Below are 19118 nucleotides of genomic sequence, written 5' to 3'. Positions count from 1 at the left end.
AATAAAATTGTTAAAAATGTTTTTAGGGGCGCCTGGGTGGCTCAGCTGGTTCAGCGCCTGACTCTTGATTTCCGCTCAGGTAATGATCTTGCGGTTCATGAGTTCAAGCCCTGCACCGGGCTCCATGCTGGCAGTGCAGAGCCTACTTGGGATTCTCTCTCTCTCTCCCTCTCTCATTGCCCCTCCCCTGCTCATGCTCTCTCTCTCAAAATAAACAGGCTTAAAAAAATGGGCTTTTTTTAATGTTTATTTTTGAGAGAGAGAGAGAGAGAGAGAGGGAGAGAGAGAGGGAGAGAGAGAGAGAGAGAGAATATGAGTGGGGGAGGGGCAGAGAGAGAGGGAGACACAGAATCCAAAGCAGGCTCCACACTCTGAGCTCTGAGCACAGAGCCCAACGCGGGGCTGGAACTCACAGACTGCGAGATCATGACCTGAGCCAAAGTCGGATGCTCAACCGACTGAGCCACCCAGTCCCCCCACCCCCCAAATATTTTTATAATGCTGATGACAGCAGAACTGTTATCACTGCAATTCTGAATTCTACACTTTAAATATTTACATTTTTGTTGTATAAACTATTCTTCAATAGAGGGAAAAAGTTTGGTTAAGTGTGAATAACTGACAGCCCACAATAAATGTCCTCTATTTGTTTCAGCAAAGGACACTGTTTGCCCCTATACTCCAAGTCCAAAGCATATCTGCTCTTTATTTCCCAGTGATTTCTAACCCTGCTGACAACCTGATGCTTCCTCAATGCTTTCTTTATCCTTTTCCTTCTGAGATACTCTTCTCTCCTGGTCTCCCTCTGTGTCACTCATGAGCCCCTCTTGCTCAGTGTGCCTGGCAGAGGCTGGGGGGGCCCAGGCCCCACTTTTCTTTCACTAATGACTTCCAAGGCCATGGCTTTGGAATATCTCCTCTGAACTCCAGATCAATATGACCAACTGTCTGGTGGATACACCCATGTGGACTACCCTATACTCCATATACGCCCTACAGAGTATCACCCTATAGTCTCTCACATATACAATTAATCACCAAGTGCTAGATTCTACCTTTAAAGTTTTTACTTTGTTGCTTCCTCTCCAACCCTTCCATAGGCCCTCATTATCTGTACCCTGCTACTATCCAATTGGTCCCTCCTAAATCCATGTTGCACATGGTAAACCTAAATGATCAATAAACAAATGTGGCCATGTCACTCCTTGTCTTTGACGCCTTTAAACCTCACTGCCTAGAGAATTAATCAAAACCTTTAGCTGTACTGAAAATTTGCAGATACTGCAAGATGGCTCACTCAGCACCCAGTCCCACCTCCTTGTAGCTGGACTTTCTTACTATAGAGGCTGAGAAATGAAAAGCTATATTCCCCAGACTCCCTTGCAGCTCAGTTCTGTGTAAGATCTAGTTTGTTACTAGCAGATGCTCCCATACCAAATCTGGGGCAGAAGTAAATAAGCAATGTGAGAAGGTGACTGTGCTAGAGGGTCTTTGGCCAAGTATGGCAGCAGAAGCATCCAGTTCTGTAGCACCTGTGCAGAGGTTTTCAAGTCACATGGGATAGCTGGGCTCATCTACAGCTGCTCTGTTCCTTGCTGACAGCACCTTAGCTTGATTCACTGGCTCTCCCACAGATTTTGTGAGCTACCCAGTCAGTATCTTATAATAAACCCTTTCTTGACTATGAGGGTAGATAAAAAGTGGACTCTGTTATCTGCAACTAAGAACCCCAGTGGACACATCTAATATTCAGTGCCTTCTAAGACGCAGTCCCTACCAATTCCCCCATGATTTCCTATCTTTTTTTTTTCTTTTTTTAAATTTCCCATCTTATACCTTATAATCTAAGATTGCAGTTTCCAGTCTCTGACTTAGCTCATGCTTCTCCTCTTGCTTTGAAGTTTCTGCCCATCTTTCTTCTCTTGATCTCAGAGTTACCCTTCAATATTTAGCTCTACTGGATCACCAAGTTGTCTGAATGGTTCTCTACTAAGCCCCACAGAACTTGGCAATACTAGCTTCATACACATTGCTCACTAAAGGAAATGGTCTGTGTGTCGTAACAGGGACCAAATGTTATCTCTGTAACCTTTAAGCCTACCCACACGGTGCTCCGCACAAAGCAGGTGCTCAAAAAAACCCGTGGACCTAAATCTTCTTTAATCCCTGACCCTTACTCATAGTTAACCTTAAGCTTTTTCCTGCCTTTCTACTTTCACTGAGATCATAAGGGTCCGAAATTTAACTCTCTTCATCTAAACTTTCATCTCACCTGTTAATAACTCTTCAGTAACCATCAAAGCATTATAGGATGCCCCAACATGAGCTCCAACTAAGCATAGTCAAAGGAATGGTCTTGTTTCCTCCTAGACCCTTACTCACCACCACCATGAATAAACCCATCTTACTGTTTACCATCTTTAACATCCAACTTTTTTTTTTTTTTTGAGCAGCAGGCAAAAGTTTATTAGAGTATAAGACCAGAAAGGAAGAAAAGTAGAAAGCTCTCAGAAAGGGGACATTCGAAAGTGAATGTCCTTAACATCCAACTAATTTTTGACTGTCTTCACCCTCAAGGCAGGGAGGAGGCAAATTGATTACGGTGATACACAATGCTGGTTACCAACTAAAAAAGCCACTCTTCCCTTTCTTCCTTGCCATCAGAACCATGATTTTGTTTGGATATTTACTTTCCACTGGCTTGTAAGGTGACCACTCCCAGCTTCAGAAGGGTAAATCATGGTAATTCTCAATGCCCTATCTAGTGACTAGAGACAGGTATAAGCATGTGATCCAACCCTGGCCTGCTGACCCTGAAGAGCATGGTGCTGCAGAAGCTTCCGGAAAAGGTCACATTCCCTAAAAAGGGTAAAGCATATGCAGAAATGTTCCCCATCTATGCTGTTTGTTGTATTTATAAGGAATGCTTGGAACTGCTGCAGCCATCTTGTGACCACAAAGATAATGTGGACAGGAAGAAGGTAAGCAAGTAGAAAGATGGAAGCATCTGGGTGCTTCTTAAGAAAGTCACGGACTCAGCCAACGCTAGAACTGGCCTACAACTGTCTTCAGATTATATGAGATAAATACATGTTCCCATCTAGACCACTTTTAGTTGAGTATTCTTTTATCTACACATGGATACATTTTATAGCAATATATTGCTATATTCTTCTGTGTAACAGTCAAGCTGTTCCTCCCATCCCCTTCATCACAATCCTTGAAAGAAGCCTGGGAATCCCAGCTCATCACTAGCCTTTCTTTATTTTCCTTATCTAGCGGCATCCATCATGTCTCTTCTAGGCTGCCTTTCCTTCCAACTATAAACACATGACCATCGTGTTAAAAACATATGAGAATGTCAGCAAATCTACTCCAGTGAGCATGTCTGGACTGCTCCATTTCTGAAGTTCACCCAATAGCCTATTTGTTGGGTAATCTCTTGTTCCTCCATCTTTCTCCTTGTCTTATCCCAAGATTGTTCTTCCACCTTCTCAAGACCTAGAGTTCCTTGACCCCACCACCTTTCCCTAGTGCAGTTCATTCCAAATGTTACTCCGTTTCTCTACTGAACCTCTAGCACATGGCTGACTACTTGAAGCAGCCCCTGTGTCTGAATACCACAACTTCTCTGCATATTACCAATCCTAGGGTACAGCTAGAAAAAAATCACACAACTGAGGCCGTACACATCAATGGTTTCCATCTTGGCCCCTCAGTGCAGCTAGACATGCCCTTTTTTTTTTCTTTTCAGTATTCTTTCTTACTGATCTCAGAAGCTACTCTAAAACTTTCATTACTCTAATGTCACAGTCCAATCCCCTTTCTTCCACCAGATAACCAGCACTTGACTTCTTAGAAAACAGATGTGGGGCACCTAGTGGCTCAGTCGGTTAAGCATCTGACTCCTGATTTTGGCTGAGTCATGATCTCATGGTTCATGACTTTGAGCCCCACATTGGGCTCTGTACTGACAATGCAGAGCCTGCTTGGGACTCTCTCTCTCCCTCTCTCTCTGCCTCAACCCTGCTCGCATACTCTCTCTCTCAAAATAAATAAATAAACTTAAATACCCACATCTACAAACCATCTCTATCTATTCAATATTCTCCTTTACCATCAATCTCAGGGGAACAAATGCCATTTCTCATGTTCAATGCTAATCTCTCCATCAGTATTCTTTAAAAAAATTTTTTTTATATTTATTTTTGAGCGAGAGAGACAGAGATAGAACGTGGGCAGGGGAGGGGCAAAGAGAGAGGGAGACACAGAATCAGAAGCAGACTCCAGGTTCTGAGCTGTCAGCACAGACCCTGACGCAGGGCTCGAACTCATGAGCCGTGAGATCATGGCCTGAGCCGAAGTCGGCTTAACCAAGTGAGCCACCTGGACGCCCCCCATTTTAGCCATTTTTAAGTGTACGGTTCTGTGGTATTAAGTTTATTTTCACTGCTGGGCAACTATTACCACCATCCACCTCCAGAACTTTTTCATCTTCCTCAACTGAAACTCTCTACTCATTAAACAATTCCCCATTCCCCTCTCACCTCAGCCCGTGGCATTCTGTCTATGAATTTGACTACTCTACATTCTGTCTCTATGAATTTGACTACTGCAGGTACCTTGTGTAAGTGGAATCAGAAAATATTTGTCCTTTTGTGGCCAGCTTCTTTCACTCAGTATAATGTCTTCAGAATTGTAATGTGTCAGAATTTCCTCCTTTTTTTGAGACTGAATAATACTCCACTGTATGTATATACATTGTACTTATCTATTCAACCATTGATGGACACTTGGGTTGCTCCCACCTTTTGGGTACTGTGATTAATGCTGCTGTGAACTGTGGTGTGCAAATTCTATCACTGTTCTCTTCACACATCCTGCTTCAGTAGTCAGGTTTGCTCTTGCTAGCTTGCGGTCACTTTCCCTCTCTCTTTCTCAAACTTTCTTTACTGGTTCCTCACAGCCCACAAAATGTACTCAAGTCTCTTAAACCATTTCTGTAAACATTCTCTAAATCGCCACTAAAAAATCCCCTCCCAGTTTCAGCTCTTCCCTCACAGCTAACCAGACTTACCTGGTGTCAGATATTCCTGCCCTGTTCTCCCATACTTTTACTAAAGATAACAAGACCTGCTTTTGTTCTTAGTCATCTGAATAAGTTCAATAAAGGATTCACCGACTCTTATAGAAAAGTACACATTTAGATTCAGATTTCTGCATGGGAAATCTCTGGGAATGATGACAGGGTAAACATAAGAATACACATGAAACTACCTGGTCTTTAAAAAGAATTTTTCGTGGGAATGCAAGCTGGTGCAGCCACTCTGGAAAACAGTATGGAGGTTCCTCAAAAAACTAAAAATAGAACTACCCTACGAGCCAGCAATTGCACTACTAGGTATTTATCCAAGGGATACAGGAGTGCTGTTTTGAAGGGACACATGCACCCCCGTGTTTATAGCAGCACTATCGACATAGCCAAAGTATGGAACGAGCCCAAATGTCCATGGATGGATGAATGGATAAAGAAGATGTGGTATGTATATATACAATGGAGTATTACTCGGCAATCAAAAGAATGAAATCTTGCCATTTGCAACTACGTGCATGGAACTGGAGGGTATTATGCTAAGTGAAATTAGTCAGAGAAAGGCAAAAACCATATGACTTCACTCATATGAGAACTTTAAGGGAAGGGAAACAAAAATAATATAAAAACAGGGAGGGGGACAAAACAGAAGAGACTCATAAATCTGGAGAACAAACAGGGTTACTGGAGGAGTTGTGGGAGGGGGGATGGGCTAAATGGGTAAGGGGCACTAAGGAATCTACTCCTGAAATCATTGTTGCACTATATGCTAACTAATTTGGATGTAAATTTAAATAAATAAATAAATAAATAAATAAATAAATAAATAAATAAATAAAACAAGTTAAATTAAAAAAAAAAAAAGAATTTTTCAGTTTCTTAAAAAAATTAGACTCCTTAGGGAAAACTTGCAATCACAAATACTCCTTCTAATGTGCAGCTGGGAAGGAGCCAGTAGATGGTAGCCAATGGTGATTCAAGGTAATAATGAGAAAAGCTCAAGTTCCTTACATTGATGAATGAAGCATTGATGTAATCAGAATCTGGAACTCCTTCAACTGGTGTCAGATGGACTCTAGAATGATCATCTAGAAAAAAAACTTAACGTTTCAGTTAACGATACAACCACGCCGGTTGAGACATCTGTGCCTATGTGCACAGAGACACACATGTATTAAGATGTCAATGCAGCACTGTTTATAACAGCAAAAATTTGGACACATCTCAGCTATAATTCAGGGACTAGTTAAATAAATTAAGATATATTCACAACATGCAACAGTAAGCAGCTGATAAAAAGGAAAGTGAATGCTTCTGTTTCTTGACAGATGAACTGCCAATATACACCATTAAAAGAAAAAAGTCAGAACAATGTAACCAGGATACCAATTACATTTAAAAAAATTATGTAATATGCATATATTCATATATTAATAAGAAAACTTCAGTATCTATAAAGGCCTAGTATAGTGATCTCTATTATAGTATGTACCCAAAAATACACCAGAAATTTTTTTAAAGGATATTTTTTGAAAAGGCAATTATAAAAACAAAGCACAGTTCAACATTTTGCTCTCCCATCCCACTGGATTATACACACCCCATTTTGGAGACCACTGGCCTAGACAAATGTCTGTTAGGTTATAAATCAACTGACTAGCAATGACTAACTCTGGGAAGGGGTTAATGAAGAGAACTCTGTATTAGGATTTCATTGCGATAAGCACTACAAAAACCTGTAACAACCACATACTTCCTATCTGGTCCTGGTAAAATTGCTCCTCTTGATCCAGAAACTTGAGGCCTATGGGCAAGCTCCTCATTGAACTTGATGAGCACCTGGGGTCACTCTGGGGTCCACAAAGGCTCTCCCAGCCCAAAGGTTTGACCCTACTCTTATTACCAGCTCTCCTATGATCAACCACGAGATTCTTTCCATCCTCAAAAAATCTGGCTAGAGATGCAGTTTCAGATTACACGCCAGGAAACTCTATGAACACTCACAAGGCAAGATGTTGACGTATCGATTTTTTTCCTTGTTTTCCTCCTTGGAGGCAGCTTCACAGGTGGCTTGGATAGGACAAGCAGGGAGAGCCTGAAAGGTTAAGAGAAATTACAGGAAGTTACTAACAGGGATAAATACCAAACATGCCAAATGCTGCACTATCCCCCAACCTGACAGCAAGTTGTACCCTTACTTGGGGGAAAAAGATGGGCCCAGGGAATACTTGCAGCCTAACACAGAGAGTGCACCTCTCCTCTAAATATAGCCTGCAAGCTCCTTAGAGTTTAACACCAAGAATCCCCAGGGGGCAGAATACCCTTTCTGTTACTAAAAGTGCAGCATGCTCTTTATATGATTACTGAGTGGTTAGGGATCTGTTACAATGCTGGGTCAAAATGGGCCACCCCTGTAAACAGGAATGGGGACAGAACTGAAGGGATAGGCCATTTATCCCCATGTTAACCAACATGCAAAGATGAGAAGCATCTCAGAGTGAACCACACAGGAGGGGTCTGGATGGTCAGCTGAGTTAAGCCCTCTCTAGGGACCTGAAGGGTATGGCAGCCCCGTCGCCCGTACCACGTGGCAAGAAAGCAAGGACAAGCAGATGGGTGGGAGAGCATTCACATGGACACAGCAGTTAGGAAGCAGAGGATTTGGGTTAAGTGACACTGAATCTGCACCATTTTAGCACTGGGAAGTGTGTGGGTAGAAATAAATGGTTTGACATGAGATAGTCTGGATTGTATGAACTTGAGAAAATCTGTTGAACTTTCTAGGACATTTCCTCATCTGTACAACTGGGCTAATGATATCTGCCACATGAGGAGTAAATACCATAATCTCATGTCTGGCACAGAATAAGCGTTCAATAAATTAGTTTTACAGGAGTGGGAAGCTAAGTTTTATTAATTGAATTGCTTTCTTCTTACATGCTCCATATATTCAAAATTCAGAAAGCAAAAAAAAGAAAGTTTCAAATTCCAACCTAGATAACCTTTCTGACAAATGATTTGGAAATATGTTTTATGAGCCTTAAAAGTATCCATACTCTTGACGTAGCAACTCTACTTCTGAGAATCTAGCCTGAGGAAATAAAAATCTTTGCTCAAATTATTTACTTTATCATTGTTTGGAACGACCCAAAACTGAAAACAACCTCAGTTTTCAACAGTAGGGGAACAGTTAAGTAAATCATGGTTCATGTACTACTTTTCATTTATTTTTGTTGACAGATATACGTTACGTACCTATTAGGTGCTGGGATAAATACAGAGCCAACAGTAGTGAATCAGTCATATACACAGTCCTTGTTCTCAAGGACAGTACAAACTTGTGAAAGACATTAAACAAATAAAACAAATAAATATAAATTACATACCATGATAAGTACAATGAAAGAACAGAATGTTACTACAGAAAGTATCAGAAAGCCTAAGAAATACCCAAATTTAGATTAAGGGTAGGTCTCGATGAGGAAGGAGAAGTGTGGAAAGTAGTATTCTAGGCACAGAGACCAGCATCTGTGATGACCCAGAGGCGGGAGAAGGCCTGGCTGTGTGAGGCGAATGAAAGGTTAGTGAGGGTATTCGGTAGACAACGTGGAATGTGGTTGGTGAGGATGGCAAGAGGAAGTGGAGGGGAGAAGCTTGGCAAGGATAGTATGTGCAATTCCATGTAAGTCCTTGAACAGAGGGTTTGAATTTTATTTTCAGTGTATGAGAAAACCATGTAAGGCTTTTCAACTGTACTCCAACTTACATGCTAAAGAATCGCTCTGGCTGCTATGTGGAAAAGGGACCAGTGGGAAGGCAAGAATGGGAGCATGAAGGATGATGGTACAAGGAAAGATGCATCTGACACATATTCTGGAGTTAGAATTAGAGATGGGAAGGTGGGTTGGGAAGAGAGAGACAGGAATAAAGGATGGCTCTCAGGTTTCTAGCTTTGAATATCAAAGAAGTGTATCATTAAATAAAAGAAATGCCAGCCTAAACGCAACAAATTTTTCCAGACAGATGCAAAAGCTTTAAGAAGAGAACAAATACACTTCCCAGGAACAAGCAAGATCACGGTAGGAGAAACTAAAGTGGGAGACCCTAACAGGAGTCAGGGTCTCATAGTCCACCTGCCTTCACTCGCTCATGAGAATTTCCTTTCAGAGTTAAAGCCCTGCAGGTTCTGCATGTCATTTTACGGAGAGAGGCATTTCCTTAGACCCTGCGCTGCCAATACCTAAAGGGGAAAAGGGAGTTTCCTGGGCTGGACTCTTGCACATGGAACAGAGACCTGACTGAAGACTGGAATTTCCCAGTTCACCCCCGGTTTGCCTTCTCTTCTTCCAGACAGGCTAGATGTCCATAGGTTTCCACCCTGCTACAGGGCAGGATGAGATACAAGTCCTCATGACAAGCCAGAGACATTATTTTTCCGTACACCCCTTATCTAAAATGATGTAGAGCACAAGTAGTGACAGCAAGACTCTTGAAAATAGGCCTCAGGGGTCAGTTAGGACAATGACCACACCTTATAGTCCAATCAGCATTCCCAGCTTCCCATAGTGACGATGCAGGAAAACTAGGTCTCCAGCAAGGCTGAGACCCCTAAAAGGAAAGTTAGGGAGAAACAGGCACCATTGTTTGGCAAGAGAAAAGAAAGGGCCTGACCCAGAGAACTTGGTGCTACATGCAAAGGGTCACGCTGAAGAATCCAGGGCAGGGGTGAAAACAAGGTGGGGGGCGGGCGGGGAACTCTATACTTTCAGTTTCTACTCTGAAAAACCTAGTTCACAGAGGCACAAGCATCTGAACCAGAAGGCTACCAGATGTTAAAATCTCTAGAAACACTAGGTGGCATCAAAGACCATGTCATCCCTTGCTTAAGCTCTTTCTGGAAGCCAGGCTATGAATGAAATCATTTTTTTTAAATGTCAAGTTTAAAAAAAAAAAAAAATGTTTTCAACTTTTATATTTATAAAAAAGGATATCCATTGCACAATTTAAGTCTATTTATTTATTTCCGAGAGAGAGAAAGAGAGCAAGCAGGGGAGGAGCAGAGAGAGAATCCCAAGAAGGCTCCTCACTATCAGCCCACAGCCTGATGTTGGGCTTGAACTCACAAACCCTGAGATCATGACCTGAGTCGAAACCAAGAGTCAGATGCTTAACCGACTGAGCCACCCAGGCGCCCCTCCATCACACAATTTAACTCAGAAGTTCTCTTTGGGCCCTTCCTCTTCATATCCTCTTCCTTTTCCTCCCACAAGTAAACGCAGAATTTTGTGTTTACCATCACCTTACTTTATTTGTATCCCACACATTCTGTATCTCTGAACATTTTATATTTTTTTGTTCAGTCTTTTTTTTTTTTTTAATAAAAATGGAATCATAATCAAGGGGTGACCTTTTCTCTTGCCCAACATTATATTCTGAAGATTCACTCAGGTTGCTCCAGGTAGCCAAAGTTCATTCACTTCAACTACTTTGTAGCACTCCATTTTGAGACCACACCATTTATTTATCCATTCTACTACTGATGAATATTTGGGTTGTTTACAGTTAACAATCCTGCTTTGAGCACTAATTTGTATGTGTTTCCTCGTGCACATGTGCAAGAGTTTCAGGTATGAGCATCTTTAATCTTACCAGATAAGGCCAAACTGTTTTTCAAGATAGTTGTACCAATTTACACTCCCAAAAGCAACGTGAAGTGTTTTAGTTTTTCTGTATCTTCACCAACATTTGCTGTCAGACTTTAAATATAGCAAATGTAGGTTTAATTTACATTTCCTTGATTATTAATGAGGTTCACCATCTTTCCATAGTTTCCTGGTCAACAGGATTCCCTCCAAGTGTTTCCCCTACTTTTCGACTGGATTGCTTATTTATTTTATTTATTTGTGGGAGTTCTTTATATGTTCTAGATACGCATCCTTTGTCAGTACAACTGTTACAAACATATTTTACAAAGTTGTGGCCTGCGCTTTCGTTTTCTTTGTCATATCTATTTATGGACAGAAGTTTTGCATTTTAATGTAGTCAAGTTTATCAATGTTTCCCTTTATCAACATTTTAAATCTTAAATCCTTTTTCACTGTGAGTTCATAAGTATACTTCCCTCCATTACTATCTCTATGTTTCATTGTTTTTGTCTTTTAAATTACAGTGTCTACACCTTGGTATGAAACAAGAATTCAACTTCATTTATTCCAAAGGGTTACTCAATTGTCCCAGCACTACTCATTGTAAAGACCATCCTTTAAACTGCCATGGTATTTCTGCCATAAATAAGTTTCCACTCATACATGAATCTGCTTTGGGGCTCTCTATTTTGTTCCAGTGGTCAATCCGTCTATCCCAGTGCCAATACAAAACTGTCTTAATTAATTTTGTAATAACTCTTTATATCTGGTAAGGCAGGTCTCCTCACCTTGTTCTTCTTCTTCAGGAATGTCTTGGCTATTCTTGAATCTTTTCTCCTCCATATAAATTTTAGAATCAGCTTGTCAAGTTCCACAAAAAACCTGTTGGGATTTTTATGGGAATTGCATTGAATCTATATATCAGTCTGGGGAGAATTGACATCTTTACAATATTGAGCCTTCTAATTCACTGATCTTAACTCTTCACTGTTTAGGCTTTTTCTTTAATGCCTTCAAACATTTTTATAATTTTCTCCAAAGATTCTGTAAAATTTTGATAAATTTATTCCTTTTGGATGCTACTGTAAATGACATATTTTACAAATTATTTGATTTTCTGATTGTGGCTTATGTGTAGAAATTCATTAATTTTTTATGCTGTTTTTGTATCTATCAACCTTGCTAAAATAACTTATTAATTCTAATAATTTAGCTGATGGGTATTTGGATTTCTCCAAGGACAATTATTCTCTTCTGCAAAAATGCATATTTTGTTTCTTCTTCTCTAATCCTTAATGCCTTTCATTTTTTTTCTTGCCTCACTGTGCTGCCTAAGATCTCCAGATGGTTGCTGGGTCCCATTCTCTTCTAAATCTGAATCCCCTTGCAAACACTCTCACCCAAGCAAGAGTCATCAGTGCCTAAGGACTCTGACACGACAGGGTATCTACTTCCTTTTAAGGCAGTTCATCTCATTGCAACAGTTCTGGTTAGGAGGACCCAACACCCAGACACACATTTCTTTTGTATTTACCTTACACTGACTAGTGGAAAACTCAGAGGTCAGCTGGAGCCTTCTCTGTCCCTTGGACACCCCAAACCCCCAACTCCCTGGCCTCTGAATTCCAAAGCCCCTGACACATTTCCTGTCGATGCCTATAGGTTTCTGACTCTGATTCATTTATTTAGAGATAACTCGGTCAATGTACAGGCTATTCTGCCTTCCCCTTACTCAGATGCCACACAGTTCTGTTGCCAGATCACACACACATGCTTCGCCACTTGGAAGTCCAAGAGTTAAGCTGTCTCTATAAGGATGTAGAGTCATGAGTTGGAGCAGGGAGGGTGTCACATCCTGCTTGCAATGTGACATGGCAGATCCAGACCATCTCACTGTCTCCACTCTTCTCTCTCTTCTCTGTCACTTTTCCTCTCAGAAGCTAACTAAATTTTGTCTTTTTCTTTTAAGCCTTGAACATGCTTTAGGGACCTCAATAAGTGGCTTTTCAGAGTGTTTCTTTTAGATAAATTCAATGCTTCTAAGACAAATGCTGGCCAATTTAAAACGTCTAGCTTATACCTCTAGGACGAAGGCCATCGCCTAGAACTTTCAACCATTGTTGGGTTTCATAGAAATGCTACACACTCTCCTTTTAGCCTCAAATATCTGAAAACAGCTGTCATGTCCTATGCTTATTATCCCTTCAGCTGTTCACCTCCATGGTCCAATTTTTCTCCACAACAACTTCCCATTTGTGATATTCCTTTCCAAAGAGACTGGATCACAAGACTCCTGGGCACAGTTCAAGCTGGGACATCAACTTTTATTCCACATGTTATATATCCATTAAAGTACAGTGGATATTATGCTAAAGCTAAGCTCCATTAGTTTCATTTACCATGTTAAAAAACTCTACTTTTTAAAATGTTATGAAAAGAATATGCTTATAAAAAAAGTCAAATAATTCAGTAAAAAGTGAAAGTTCCCTATCATGTCTCTCCTATATTCTACCCTCCTTGTAGTTAACCACTGCTCATAGCTCACAGTATTTTTCCAGACTTTAAAAAGTATTTTTGGGGGCAAATGGCTGTCTCAGTCAGTAGAACATGTAACTCTTGATCTTGGGGTCATGAGTGTAGAGATCTTGGGTGTAGAGATTATTTTAAAAAATAAAATCTTTAGGGGATGCCTTGGTGGCTCAGTCGGTAAGGCATCGGACTCTTGATCTCAGCTCCAGTCTTGATCTCAGGATCATGAGTTCAAGCCCACATTGGGCTCCATTCTGGGTGTGAAGCCTACTTAAAAAAAAAAGATAAAACCTTTAAAAAGTAAGAAGTATTTTTTAAAAATGGGATTATACCATGTATAGTCCTCTGCAATGTGTTTTCTCCCATAACAATGACTTAGAAATCTAGGTCAAGACATTTTTTATTATTTTTAATTTTATTTATTTTTTTAAAAAGTTTATTTCTTTTGGGTCGGGGGGGGAGTATGCATGCACTCGTGTGAGCAGGGGAGGAGCTGAGAGAGGAGAGAGAGAGAATCCCAAGCAGGCTCAATGCTGTCCGCGTGGAACCCGATGCAGGGCTTGAACTCATGACCCTGAGATCGTGACCTGAGCTGAGGAGAAGAGTCGGACACTCAACTGACTGAGTCACCCAGGTGCCCCTCTTTTTTTAATCTTTATTTTAAGTAAGCTCCACACCCAATATGGGGCCTAAACTCATGACACTGAGATCAAGAGTCGCATGCCCTACTAAGTGAGCCAGCCAGACACTCCTAGAATTTCATAATAGATGCAAGAAATAATTTAGCCATTCTGTGATTTGACAGGTATTTGCCTTTCATTTTATTTTCTTTGCTATTATAAATAATGCTGTAATGAACAACCTCGTACAAATACATACTTGGTTTTCTGTTAGAGTCCCAGAAGTTAGGTCAGATAGTATAAACATTTAAAATTTGATTGATATTGCCAAATCATCCTCCACTGCTATCCCAATTTAAACTTGCTCTACCCATGCATAAGCATATCTGTATCCCAATACCTTTGCCCATACTTCATCAATCTTCTTAAATTTTCAAATCTAACAGGCCCAAAATAATGGTTAGTTTTAATCTGGATTTCCTTGACTACTATATGTAGTTGAGCTTTTCATATGTTTATAGACCATTTGGTTTCTTTCTATGAACTATTAACTTTTCTACTGCACTGTTTACTTTTTTCTCACAGGTTTATAGAAGCTCTTTGTGTATTATGAAAAATTCTCTACTTGCAGCAAACCGTTTCTAACAGTTGGCCATTTTATGACATCATTTTTCATAGGAACATTTAATATTTTAATATATTTATTATCCTTCAATCTATTCCACTGTGGATTCTGAATCTTGTGTTTTGCTTAAAAAGGCCTTCCTCACCCCATGATCATATTATTCTGACAGTAGACACAAGCTGGTATGTTTGCCCTATGTGTTACTCCTTCTCTTTCCAGCCAGGGCTGACTGATGTGGGCACAGTCACACCTGAGCTGCACTGTGCCAGACCAGATTCTCAGGACTGTGATACCAAGAAAGGAGCAGAGGCTTCTCTAGAGAGCCCCAGAGCCACCAGGATAGGGCTTGTTCTGCCCCAGGGCTAGTAGTCCACATCAGCTTTTGATTCTGCCAGCTTCCCTAGCTTGATGCTTCCCAATTAATGCTTTGGGTTTTTGTTGTTGTTGCTTAATTTGGTTGAGTTGACTTCTGTTTTTAAACAAAAAACCTTAACTGACTTAGCAGTTTAGTATTAGACAGGGCTGTGGTGGAGAGACCGAGGGGGGAAATGAGGGCGATGTACCCCTGATCACTGGGTTCAGACGAAGGGAAAGGAAATATCAACCAAGTTACAGGATGAGAAAGAGCAAGTCACCCATAGTTCCCGACTTCAGTTACTGCTTGCAATCGCCTGGGATATTTTCTCACTGGTGGTAAAGATGCGGAAGAATCCCAATTAAAAGGAAATGAGAAACATTAAAACCAAGGTGTGGGGTAACTTCCGACACTATTAGATAATAAGAAAAAGCCCAGCTCCAACATCAAATGTTTATGTCCAAAAACAGCACAAAACTTAGGGCCTTTCTATGACTGTGCCATGCATTTTGGTGAGCCAAATGTTAAGATTTCAGTATTTTGCTGACTGCTGAATGTTAATGCTAATGGAATTTACATCTTTCCTGGGTGGCTCATGTGAAAGACAGGGCCTTAAGTGAGACAGTGAAAATGATGCCGAAACAGAGGAGTTGGGAGAAAGCCAACTTCTAAAAATCTTTATTATGCTCTCCACTGCACCCTACTTTTATGAGGAAGAAAACTGCCCCATAACTCAGCTCTCATCGCTCACGGATAGCCAGGATATAAGCACAACACAATTTGGAGGTTAAAATACATAAATAAAAAGAAAAGAAAAGAGCTAATACTTAGAGGAAACTGCAGGAATTCATGGAGTTGGATCATCAAAAATCACATAGGAATAGTTGTTGATACAGATTTTAGAGATTTCAGACCAAGGAGGGAAGAGCATCATTCTTGGATAAGGCCAAATTTCTAATTTCAAATTATAATATGGTTAAGTGAACTTCTGCAGGTAGTGTAACAGCTCAGGAGACTGGCCACAAAATGGCAGGCTAGGTTGGCCAGTGGAAACCTGGACTGAATGCTAAATCCAGCTAAATAACAATGAAAAGCCAGAAAGCCTTTGGCACAAAGTGTGGGTTATCAGTACTACAGGGGCTCCCAGAGGCTCAACCTTCTGAGTGACACCTTCACTGTGTCCCTGATAGGATAACATTTGCCTTCCCAGAGAGTGCACGTGTGTATGGAAAGCACTGGAATCTTTCAGAAGTGCTTTCCAGTCTTTACCAGAGTCAGATGCTGGTGGAAGGGACTGGCTTCAAAATGAGATTCGTGATGTTAGTGGGATGGAAGAAGCCTCAGAGGCCATAGTCACCAGGGCTCTGACATCTCTAGTTGTGGATAAATCATTGTGAGGCTCCTAATAATAAAAATGGGAGGCAGCTAGCCTAGGTCAGTGAAGGGGGACTGCCTAGACCACTAAGGTACAGAAAGGGCTCCTTTGCATCCAACTCCTGGCCTGGGTCAGTTCACGATCCAGAACCCTTCAGTGTTAGGCATATGTAAGGAAGAACTCTGCCCCATAACATCAACACTCATATACCATGAACTTCCTCTTCATCTTCCCTTAAGAATCCACAGCCACCTACCATGGTAGCTCCCTGGGGTAAAGAGAAATACACTGTTTGGGATCTATTAGGTTCTGGCCTTGAGCTAACTAATTCCTGGGAACCCAGAATGTCACTATTTTATGCTAGTTAGAATGGACCCTTTGCAGGCCAGGAGATGGAAAGAGTTTTGGCCCAAACTGCACACATTAGGAACTACCTATTTTTCCCAATGTATGGTTGGAACAGCTATCTAGAGAAAGTGATAGAATACCAACACTGGTCTCTTAATCCAATGGATAAGGAGGACCATTAAAATAGCAAGAGCAAATGCAAGCTTTGCCAAAAGGCTAAGTCTCTAGGTGAGTTACAGAGGTCTGAACTGCTACAGAAGATTATAAGTTGCAGGAAAATGAGATACTACATCTCCATGTGTGAGTTTAGTGATGGCATGAAGCGAGTGCTCAGTTAACTATACTAGTATTAGCTATTCTGATGATTCCTATTACCACCTCCCCACATGCAAACTACAAAATAAACTAGCATAAAAGACTGGCAGTGTTTTAAGGATGTCAGATTATAATATACGAATCGTGCAGAGGTGCCGATTTACAGGTGCTTTTCCAGATGCACTCTCCTTTCTACAAATCAGCATAACTGCTGGAATATAGCTATTGACTAATAGCTGTTTTTTCCTCTACCGTGCACAAAGACTACATGAAGCAGTTCCCGTTCTCATGGCAGGAGCAGCCTCAGGGATTAATCATCTTGACCTCTCTCTGATGTGATCTGGTTCATGAGGATTTTGTCTGTTTCACAGGGCATCACCCTGACAACTATGCTGATGACATCAAGCTCACAGGACTTGAAGGAATTATGTACCTTAGCTGTTCAGGCTGGACATCAAAAATATGGCCTGCCACTTCTGCCAAATTTTCTGAAAGTCAAAGACCTGTGGCATGTCAGGATATCCCCTCCAACATAAAGGACAAGTTGCTGCTCCTTGCCCATCCCCCTCCCTCCTTAGGAAGGACTGATGCATGCTGAGCCATTTTAGATTTTGAAGACAGCCTATACCACATGCATGCTGGTGTCCTGTTCTGATTCATTTACTGAGTGATCTGAAAAGAGAGAAGGCTCTCTAGCTAACCCAGGCCACAAAGAAATTGGTTCTGGTTGATTCTGTGGGACCCTAACTGTCTGTGCTTAAGGCTGAGCAGAAAAATCATAATGAAAAAGTTTAGGATTTGGGGACAAAACCATGATCCTGTCAGCAAGTTTAGCTGGGTTGCTAGCTTAGCATCGGGCTCTGGTAGAGACGATAAGCCTGACCATGGGTAACTAGATATTCAAGTGACTTCAGCTGCCCATTATCAGCTAAGTAGTATATGACTTAACAAGCCACAAATTTAAACATGTCCAACAAAATTCTACCACCAGATGGAAGTGATGTGCACAGAACACCTGCCACCTAGCCACTCTAGACACACCTAACTTCCCAATGATATCAACAGTTAACAGAAGAAAAAAGTCCAGCCTAGTGCACAAATGGCTCTGTGAGACATACTGGCCCATTCTGGAAGTGGACTGATACAGGATAATCTACTTAAGGGATGTTCTGAATGAGTACAGAAGAGAAATCCTTCCAGGAAACAGAACTTCAAGCAAGGTATCACACTACCTCACTGGAGGTCAGGATCTAAGCCGATCCCTGGGTGGTGGACAACTGGAACAAGAAAGACAGGAAATATTTATGCTTCACCTGTATGCTCACCAGATAGCATTCACCGTTAAAAACCCAAGAGATGTTGCTCGGCCCTTTCCTCCACTACCTTCGGTGCTAGCCCAATGAAACCATGAACACAGTGGCCATGGTAGCATGGCAATTGGCTCTCACCACAATATCTGTTTAAATCTGCCTACCACGCCTCTAGGAATACCACCTCCATCCAGGGATTTACTGGAATGTTTTATCTCAGGCAATATTCCTCCAAACAAAAAACTCATTTCACAAAAAAAGACATTTGGCCATGAGGTCACAAACCCTATTACCTAGAAGCAGTGGGCACTATAGATTATGAAACAGTAGAGTGGCTATTTGGGACCTAGCTATGGTATTCAGGCTGGGTGCTATCTTCGGGGATGAGGTAAATGTTCCCAATCAATAATGAGCACTACACAATGCCATTTTTCCAATAGCCAAAAAAGAGTCCAAGTTACTCCATTAACTCTTGCCCGGTAAATGGTCTCCTGCTTTAACTCTTGCCTCTTTCCTATCTATTCTCCACATCATTGCTAATGATTTTCTCAGAGTGCAAAGCTGCTCACATCACTCTCCACTCCTCTAAGCCCTTCAGTGATAAAACAGGTATGAGTGGTGACTCACCCACCCAATAACCATTCTTCCCTTCCCCCTTGCTACTATGGCTTCCATTCTGTGGGCTTGTCTGCCTAACCCCGACACGACACAGGAAAAATCTGGACTGATCTCAGTCAGTTGCAGTAAGCCTAATTCTCCCTTGCTTGTGATTGATTTAAGAAAGAGCATGTGACAAGGGAAGTCTTCAGAAGCTCTTGGGAAAGTTTTCCTCACTGATAAAAGGAGACACACAGGAAGAAACAGTCATCCTTTTCCCACTGGACCTTGTTATACCTCCATGTGG

At 41.2% G+C, this 19118-nt stretch overlaps 1 protein-coding gene across 6 annotated transcripts in view; it reads right to left on the bottom strand.

The window, feature by feature from the left end:
* PTPRA (protein tyrosine phosphatase receptor type A) overlaps window positions 1-19118 on the bottom strand; it is a 159053-nt gene that overhangs the window by 28366 nt on the left and 111569 nt on the right. For 5 of the 6 annotated variants that reach the window (XM_042931462.1, XM_042931459.1, XM_042931461.1 and 2 more), the window contains 2 exons: window positions 7097-7187; window positions 6104-6180 (listed from right to left, as the gene is read on the bottom strand). In XM_042931462.1, coding sequence (XP_042787396.1) covers window positions 6104-6180; window positions 7097-7187 — 168 coding nt within the window. Of the gene's footprint in view, window positions 1-6103; window positions 6181-7096; window positions 7188-11525; window positions 11620-19118 lie in introns of all 6 variants that reach the window. The other variant, XM_042931463.1, reaches the window with a different exon arrangement.

This window comes from Panthera leo, chromosome A3 (assembly GCF_018350215.1).
Source record: "Panthera leo isolate Ple1 chromosome A3, P.leo_Ple1_pat1.1, whole genome shotgun sequence".
Classification (NCBI taxonomy): domain Eukaryota; kingdom Metazoa; phylum Chordata; class Mammalia; order Carnivora; family Felidae; genus Panthera; species Panthera leo.
This window is presented reverse-complemented; position numbering and strand designations above follow the sequence as displayed.